This window comes from Danio rerio, chromosome 6, assembly GCF_049306965.1.
Source record: "Danio rerio strain Tuebingen ecotype United States chromosome 6, GRCz12tu, whole genome shotgun sequence".
Lineage (NCBI taxonomy): Eukaryota > Metazoa > Chordata > Actinopteri > Cypriniformes > Danionidae > Danio > Danio rerio.
The window spans coordinates 4,569,767-4,579,817 of NC_133181.1; the positions used below are offsets into that span (position 1 = coordinate 4,569,767).

Consider the following 10,051-nt stretch of genomic DNA (forward strand, 5'->3'; position numbering starts at 1 on the left):
AAGTCTGAATTCAAAAATCACAGGAGGGCGAATCATTTTAACTTCAACTGTATATGAAAATTACAAATATGACATACAAATTCATGTTTGGATTTTTATGTGACATATTTCTAAATATTGCAAAAATAGCAGTTACATAAATATTTCTCAACCTTTGGAATTACAATTATGTGCATATATGCTAAAATATATTGGATATATATATATATATATTTATATATATATATATATATATATATATATATATATATATATATATATATATATATATAATGTTATAATAATGTTATAATGTTATAATAATGTTATAAATAATAATGTTCACATTAATTAAGTATTATTAAATATATATAGTGCTCAGCATATATAAGTACATCTCACACAAATCTGTCTTTTAAATTCATATTTTTAATAGGAAGCAATACAATATTATATTTTTGCATAAACATTAGATAAGTCAGCACTGAAGCTAAATCTGGAGCTAATCTAACAAAATAATTTATGATAACTGTCCAAAAAGTAGCACACTCAAATGTATGTTATAGAAAAATATTAAATACAAATTTTAAACAGAGGAAAAATCAAGAGAACCAAAAAAAGAGAAAAATTTAGTTGATGTTTTGTAGGTTGTAATCTTATTTATTTATTTATGTATTTATTTATTTATTTATTTATTTTTATTTTTTTATTTTTTATTTTAATTAAATTAAATTTTATTTTAATTTTATTTTTTATTTTTATTTTTTTTGCAATATTTAGCTTGAATTTAATTGTATTATCTTTCAATTTCTAAATATGTTCGGTGACTAAAATATTATTTGAATAAATATATCTGTTCAATAAATCTGTTTTGTTTAAATGCACCAATTTATATTACCCATATTCACTGAGAAATGGATTAAAATATTAATTATCAAAGTGAGGTGTACTCAGTTGTGCCGAGCACTGTATGTATATATATAATTATATATAAAATTAAATGTATGTTTGTCAATCATACAGTTCATAGATGTGTCTACTAATATACTGATTATATATTGAATTCACAATAGCCAAGTTTATGTCATGTTTCTGCTTTAACTGGTTTTATTTTATTACATTAGTCATATTTTAACAACTTATCCTTTTGAACAGCATAAATGTTTTTTTTTCATATAACAAACAGATTTGTCAACTATTTGATTAAATATTTTTAAATATGAAAAATATTATTATTTAGGTTAATTCAAAGAGATTCAAATTGTGTGATATTAAAATGAAGTACAGTGCTCAGCATAAGTGAGTTCACCCTATTCTGAAAATTAATATCTTTATTAATTTCTCAGTGAATGTAGGCAATGTCTTTTGATGCATTTAAACAAAACAGATTTATTAAACAGATATATTTATTAAAATAAAATTTTAATCACCAAATATTTTTTTTAAAAATTGAAAGATAATACTATTAAATTCAAGCAAAATAATGCAAAAATAAATTACAACCTACAAAAATTCAACTAAACTTTTCCCTTTTTTTGCTTCTCTTGATTTTTCCTCAAGAGATAAAAAAATTTTCTATAACATATAAATTTAGATGTACTCGTTTTTGGACCGTTATCGTAAGTTATTTTGTTAGATTAGCTCCAGATTTGGCTTCAGTGCAGAATAATCTAGTGTATATGCTCAAATATAATATTGTATAGCTTCCTTTTAAAAATATAAATTTAAAAGAGAAATTTGTGAGGGATGTACTTACAGTTGAAGTCAGAATTATTAGCCACCCTTTACATGTTTTTCTCTTTTTAAAATATTTTCTAAATGATGTTTTACAGAGCAAGGAAATTTTGTCTGTTAATATTTTTTCTTCTGGAGAAAGTCTTATTTGTTTTATTTTGGCTAGAATAAAAGCAGTTTTTACATTTTTTAAACACCATTTTAAGGACAAAAGTATTAGCCCCTTTATGCTAATTTATTATTTGACAGTCTACAGAACAAACCATCATTATACAATAACTTGCCTAATTACCCTAACCTGCCTAGTTAACCTAATTAACCTAGTTAAGCCTTTAAATGTCACTTTAAGCTGTATGGAAGTGTCTTGAAAAATATCTAGTCAAATATTATTTACTGTCTTTATGGCAAAGATAAAATAAAACAGTCATTTGAGACAAGTTATTAAAAATATTATGTTTAGAAATGTGTTGAAAAAATCTGCTCTCTGTTAAACAGAAAACAGGGAAAAAATAAACAGGGGGGCAAATAATTCTGACTTCAAATGTATATATGCTGAGCACTGTATATAGAAAAATAATGGGTAGAATTTATTTATTCATTTATTTATTTTAGAATGAATTACAAAAATGGCAAGTAATACCCTGAATTAACCCTTACCTATATAACTTTTTTTTAAATAATAATCAATTTATTTATTTTGAACTTCAAAAATGTTTGTGTAGTGCTTTACATTATCTGTAATGCTAACTAAATGGGTGCACATAATAAATAAATCACAGAATAAGCCATTAAATGGGTCTTAGGTCAGTGTTATCTGTGTTTATTCAGGGTGCGTGGGGTGGAGGACTGTTGATGTCCAGAAAGCATCGTCACAAGCTGAGCGGCATTGAGAGGTCTGTATGTGACAATGACTAAAACTAATGTAAATCACAATACAGCTGCAGTGAGAGCTGAAAACCCACTTATCTGTGTGTGTTTCAGGGCAAACTCCGTCACGTGGAACCCTCATAAGATGATGGGTGTGCCTTTACAATGTTCAGCCATCCTGGTCAGAGAGAAGGTGAGACCTGAAAAGTTATCACAATGATATTTGCTTTTCAAATATTTCCAAAATCCATCCATAAATTTGGTTGTTAACCCTTTATAGTATATGAAACTTATTGAAATACTTTTACTGGAGGTTACTGCAAGACCTTTGAACTTTTATGACATAAACGTGTCAAAAATCAGGTGGGCAGGTGAATAAGAGTTAAATATGATAAAATAAGGATGTCTGCTCTTCTGTTCCAGGGCATTCTCCAGGGCTGCAACTCCATGTGCGCAGGTTACCTCTTCCAGCCGGACAAACAGTACGACGTGACCTACGACACCGGAGACAAGGCCATCCAGTGCGGCAGACATGTGGACATCTTCAAATTCTGGCTCATGTGGAAGGCCAAGGTTGGTCACAGTAGCACATTAAATCTGGTCCTGATACACATCATAGCTAAACAGCTTAAAGAAATATCTATGTTAATGTTTACAATGTCTTAACATGATTTAGTCACAATGAGCATACATTTATATGAATTTTGTGATCTAATTAATCTATATACAGTATAATTTTTTCTATTAAAAATAAAAGTATAATATGTTAAGGATAAAGTACATCCAGGAGGTTTTGAATCACAGAATAAAGCCATTGTTGAATAAAACTGAAGGCCTTTACTCTGTGAAAACAGCCATCCTGAATGTTCTTTGTCTCACTGATTACACTGCTACTTGCTCACAAAACATACAAATTAATCACAAGCCATTGTTCTGTACTGCTATAAAGCTGACAGAAACAAAAACAGCTGATGGAGGATACACTATCCCGCGCATTATTCAGGCACAAGATGGCGCCAAACAGACAAAAACACAAAGCTGACAGAAACTAAATAGCTGATGGAGTATACACTAACCTGTGCATTATTCAGACACAAGATGGCGCCAAACAGACAAAAACACAAAGCTGATAGAAAATAAAATAGCTGATGGAGTATACACTAACCTGCGCATTATTCAGACACTAGATGGCACCAAACAGTCAAAAACACACTGCTGACAGAAACAAAATCAGCTTATATACGCTAACCCACGCATTATTCAGACACAAGATGGCGCCAAACCGCCAAAAACCCAAAGCTGACAGAAATGAAAGCAGCTGATGAAGTATACACTAACCTGTGCATTATTCAGACACTAGATGGCACCAAACAGTCAAAAACACACTGCTGACAGAAACAAAATCAGCTTATATACGCTAACCCACGCATTATTCAGACACAAGATGGCGCCAAACCGCCAAAAACCCAAAGCTGACAGAAATGAAAGCAGCTGATGAAGTATACACTAACCTGTGCATTATTCAGACACAAGATGGCACCAAACAGTTAAAAACACACCGCTGACAGAAACAAAATCAGCTTATATACGCTAACCCACGCATTATTCAGACACAAGATGGCGCCAAACCGCCAAAAACCCAAAGCTGACAGAAATGAAAGCAGCTGATGAAGTATACACTAACCCGTGCATTATTCAGACACAGGAGGGCGTCAAACAGACAAAAACACAAAGCTGATAAAAACTAAAACAGCTGATGGAGCATACACTAACCCGCATATTATTTATTCACAAGACGGCACCAAACAATCAAAAACAAAAGCGTGACAGACAAGCAGATACATTTGAATGTGGATGTAAGTATATGGATTTGAACGTATTGCCCGATGATCAAGGTGATTCGAAGTTCCCCAATGAGCCGGTGTTATTTAGAGGCAAATTCTCCAGCAGGATAGCGCTCCTTCTCATACCTCAGCCTCCACATCAAAGCTCCTGAAAGCAAAGAAGGTCAAGGTGCTCCAGGATTGGCCAGCCCAGTCACCAGACATGAATATTATTGAGCATGCAGGGTAAGATGGAGGAGGAGGCATTGAAGATAAATCCAAAGAATCTTGATGAACTCTGGGAGTCCTGCAGGAACGCTTTCTTTGCCATTCCAGATGACTTTATTAATCAGTGATTTGACTCAGAGATGTATGGATGCAGTCCTCCAAGCTCATGATGGAGTCAGACACAATATTCATTCTGTCTCCACTGCAGCATGACTTTATATTCTATACTGGACATTATTTCTGTTCAGTGACAAGACTTTTGTCTAAGCAAGTCAGACTTTACTGTCCTAATTAAATTGTAAAAAATCAAGACATGATCATGTTTTATTTTGGTAAAACAAGCGTAATCTAGAGGCCTTCGCCTTTCATATAAACCACTTCTGATACCAAATGATCAACTAGAAGTCAAGCTATTATTTGTTGATTCTTAAACTTGGATAGGCAACAAGGCTTTAGTCAGGTAGTGTAGTATGTGAATATAGCTCCACATATTGTGTACATCCAGCATTAGCTATATAAAAGGGTGGCTGATATTATACTTACATTTTGTGATCGAGTAATTTTTTTTCTATATAATGTAATTCGGTTTATGAGGGATAAAGCTGGAAATAAAATAATAAACATCCAGTTATAGTGTTGTGCAATAAACCAGATGGTAAATATTATAATCACACGAGTCTACTTTATATATGCAGATGAAGTAGAATGTTTTATACAGCCATTTTCCGCTATCAAATCAGTGATGTGGCTTTAGCAATAAGTATTTAGCTGAGAAAAGAGCTTCATTGGGATTGTTGAATTTGATTTGTGCAGGGCACGATTGGGTTCGAGCAGCACATTGACAGATGTCTGGAGCTTTCTGAATATCTCTACAATAAAATCAAGAACCGTGAGGGATATGAAATGGTCTTTGAGGGCCAGGTTTGTATCTGGAACATACACATTTATTGATTCGAAGAAGTGCTTAGCTAATACTGCTGCTAATGGGTTTTTTATTGCTTTCCTCTGCTCTCCATAGCCCCAGCACACTAATGTTTGCTTCTGGTATATTCCACCGAGTCTGCGTGGCATGCCGAACGGAGACGAGCGAAGGGAGAAGCTGCACAGGGTACGTCGTCTCATCAAATTGGAATGAATGAATGAATGAAAAAGTATGAATGAAAGAATGATGAATAAATTAATAATTAATGAATGAAAAAGAAAGAAATATGAAACAATAAATGAATGAATTAATTAATTCATTCATTAAAAAGTATAAATAAAAGAATGACGAATAAATTAATAATTAATGAATAAAAAAGAAAAATATGAAGAAATAAATGAATGAATTAATTAATTATTTAATGAAAAAGTATGAATAAGAGAATGACGAATACATTTATAATTAATGAATAAAAAAGAAAAATATGAAACAATAAATGAATTAATTAATTAATTAATTAAAAAGTATGAATAAAAGAATGACGAATAAATTAATAATTAATGAATGAAAAAGAAAGAAATATGAAACAATAAATGAATGAATTAATTCATTCATTCATTAAAAAGTATAAATAAAAGTATGACGAATAAATTAATAATTAATGAATAAAAAAGAAAGAAATATGAAACAATAAATGAATGAATTAATTAATCAATTAATGAAAAATTATGAATAAAATAATGACGAATAAATTAATAATTAATGAATGAAAAAGAAAGAAATATGAAACAATAAATGAATGAATTAATTAATTAATTAATGAAAAAGTATGAATAAAAGAATGACGAATAAATTAATAATTAATGAATGAAAAAGAAAGAATTATGTAACAATAAATGAATGAATGAATTAATTAATTAATTAAAAAGTATGAATAAAATAATGACGAATAAATTAATAATTAATGAATGAAAAAGAAAGAAATATGAAACAATAAATGAATGAATTAATGAATTAATTAATGAAAAAGTATGAATAAAAGAATGACGAATAAATTAATAATTAATGAATGAAAAAGAAAGAAATATGAAACAATAAATGAATGAATGAATTAATTAATTAATAAAAAAGTATGAATAAAAGAATGACGAATAAATTAATAATTAATGAATGAAAAAGAAAGAAATATGAAACAATAAATGAATGAATGAATGAATGAATTAATGAAAAAGTATGAATAAAAGAATGACGAATAAATTAATAATTAATGAATGAAAAAGAAAGAAATATGAAACAATAAATGAATGAATTAATTAAATAATTAATGAAAAAGTATGAATAAAAGAATGACGAATAAATTAATAATTAATGAATGAAAAAGAAACAATAAATGAATTAATTAATTAATGAAAAAGTATTAATAAAAGAATGATGAATAAATTAATAATTAATGAATGAAAAAGAAAGAAATATGAAACAATAAATGAATGAATGAATTAATTAATTAATTAATGAAAAAGTATGAATAAAAGAATGATGAATCTTCATTTGCATAAAGTTGAAGGATTCTCAACTTTGTCGTGTCGCTCGACACGCCGACCTGGTTGCCAACAATGGCCGTTGCTCTCATAGACATAGTCGTACAGAGGTCGCTTACTCTATGCTGAAATAAACAGTCGCTTTTTGCTCTGCCTTTGCAAGTCGCTCATATTGTGAATGAGGCTTAAGACTCCCTATTGAAAAAATGTGGGCTCTCATTAAAACCCTCTGTGACTCTCCTGCAGGTGGCGCCAAAAATCAAAGCAATGATGATGGAGTGCGGCACCACCATGGTGGGTTACCAACCACAGGGAGACAAAGTCAACTTCTTCCGAATGGTGGTCTCCAATCACGCCGTCACCAAGTCGGACATCGATTTCCTCATCGATGAGATCGAGCGGCTCGGTCAGGATCTGTAAAACATCTATAATAGAGGCTCATTGGTCGCCTACGCGTTTAACGGCTATGTTTCGACGTTGTGTAGTTCTGTCCTTTCTTCTCAATGTCTTTAGATCTTTATATTACAGATTGCATAGCCTGTATAGCTACACAGTCACCTTACGACATATAGTCCATTGGGATAACAGCCGGTGCTTGTAAATACTATGAAGTCGAGCAAAAGCACAGCACTCTTTTAACGAAGCCCCTTTCGGTGTAATAGTGGGGTCTGTGTGTAAACCAGTGGTGGGTCTGTATTTTAGTGTTGTGTTTTTTAGATCTTCCCTTGTCGTAGGTCTTGTAAAGTGTTTAATCAGCACCTTTGTGAGGTGAAACATAAGTATTCAATTTTAAGTTGGAAATATTCTACCGATATTAAATAGATATAAAAATAAAGACCTTTATTATATCGTGAGCCAAACAGTCTCTCTCATTTGTAATGGCTCGTCATTTGTATTGAAAGACGAGTTATATATATAATCAAATAAATTTAGGCTAATGTTTAATGGTCCAGTAGTGTACTTGTGAGCCAAAGACAGAACTAGTGCCATACACTTTACAATATACTCCATATTCTTTGAAATAAGCAAGCATATAAATGATAGTATCGCGTTTATATTAATATATAAATATATATACTGTGTATGTTTGTCAGTGAGGCCCTTAACTCTGTGCAATCAGTGTGTTTGTTAGTGTATAAAATGTTATCGTGTGTATCTCTGACTGAATGTTACAAGCAATCCTATCAAATATCTGAAGGTAGTTAGTTACCAGATGTATATTGCTGATTATTGATATTCAACTCAGGCGATTGTTGCATCATATTTAAATAAGAAAATACTAATAAATAAAAGCGGAGGAAAACAATAAAGCACAATAACTAGAGAAGGAAGGCTGGAAATGTCCTCAGGATGCTGGAAGATTGTGTTCATACTAATATTTATTGAAAGTTTATTATTAATATTTAGATTCAGCTGTTGTGTTTGGAACGATGACTGTTTAGTGTTTCTGACAAATGCACAATAACCTCTTGTTTTTCCTCTATTGTTGACTGTATATGTTGAATGTGAGGAGGGGGATCCGCTCTCCTCAGCAAGGCTGGCACTTTAAAATGCAATCACCTTACTATGTGTATACTGTTATTATTAACACGTGTATGTACGCGGCACAATAAAATATATTAAAGTATATGAATGTTCTGTTGGTTGGTCGTCTTTTAAAACTATGTAAAATCGTACACCTTTATTTTAAAAGCCTATAATAAACATCTCACACTGAGTTGGTTTGAGTTACATTTATTATTTTTCTGATTTATTGTTTTGGTGTTCTGATTTATTATTGATGTTCAGGAAATATAAATAAATCAAAGAGAAAGAAAGAAAGAAAGAAAGAAAGAAAGAAAGAAAGAAAGAAAGAAAGGTGAATTAATGAAAAAAGAAGAAAGGAATTATGACTAAAAAACAGAATGAATGAATGAATGAATGAATGAAAATTCATTCAAAGAAAGAAAAAAAAAAGGTGAATTGATGAAAAAAGAAAGAAGGAATGATGAATGAATAAAAGAATGAATGAATGAATGAATGAATTAATGAATGAATTAATGAATGAATGAAAATTCATTTTAAAAAGAAAGGGGGAAATGATAAATGAATGAATGAATAAACAAAGAATAAATGTATGACTGAAAAAATTAAGAAAGAGAAAAAAGATGAATAAAAAGAAAGATGAAATAATGAATAAAGAAAGAACAAAAGAAAGATGAATGAATGAAAAATAAAATATGAAAGAATTAATGAATTTATTAATGAGGAATTAACAAAACAGAAAAATAATGAATTATTAAAAAGATGAATGAATGAATGAATGAATGAATGAATGAATGAATGAATGAATGAATTATTGAATGAATGAATTGATGAAAATTGATTAATGAAAGAATGATAAATGAATTATTAATGAATTAATGAAAAATTAGAGAAAGAAATATAAATAGATGGATGGATGAAAAAAATAAAGATGAATTAATTAATTAAAAAGTATGAATTAAAGAATGATGAACAAATCAACAATTAATGAATAAAATATTTAAGAAAAATGTCAAAAGAAAGAAAGAAATATAAAATAAGAGAGTAATGAATTAATGAATTAATGAATGAATTAATTAATTAATTAATTAATTAACGAATGAATGAATGAATGAATGAATGAATGAATGAATGAATGAATAATTAAAGAAAGAAAGAAAGAAAGAAAGAAAGAAAGAAAGAAAGAAAGAAAGAAAGAAAGAAAGAAAGAAAGAAAGAAAGAAAGAAAGAAAGAAAGAAAGAAAGAAAGAAAGAAAGAAAGAAAGAAAGAGTAAATCAGGAGCCACAACACGGGGACCAAGATTCCAAATGAAGTATGTTTTCCTGTTCTTGGCCTTTCCTTTTGCGTCTCAGTGTATTACCACTAATCTGCCACGGGGAGGCAGCAGATCTATATGTGTCGCACATTTGATGAAAAAAGACAGATATCCCATGAT

The 10,051-nt window shown here is 30.0% G+C and overlaps 1 protein-coding gene across 4 annotated transcripts in view; it reads left to right on the top strand.

Annotated features, from left to right (window-relative positions):
• The window catches only part of gad1b (glutamate decarboxylase 1b), a 34,370-nt gene extending 25,562 nt beyond the window's left edge, over nucleotides 1-8,808 (top strand). For all 4 annotated transcript variants that reach the window (XM_009302104.5, NM_194419.1, XM_009302103.5 and 1 more), the window contains 6 exon segments: nucleotides 2,542-2,606; nucleotides 2,695-2,773; nucleotides 3,004-3,153; nucleotides 5,445-5,552; nucleotides 5,650-5,739; nucleotides 7,338-8,808. In XM_009302104.5, coding sequence (XP_009300379.1) covers nucleotides 2,542-2,606; nucleotides 2,695-2,773; nucleotides 3,004-3,153; nucleotides 5,445-5,552; nucleotides 5,650-5,739; nucleotides 7,338-7,511 — 666 coding nt within the window. In that variant the 3' untranslated portion in view covers nucleotides 7,512-8,808.
• Nucleotides 8,809-10,051: the final 1,243 nt, after the last annotated feature.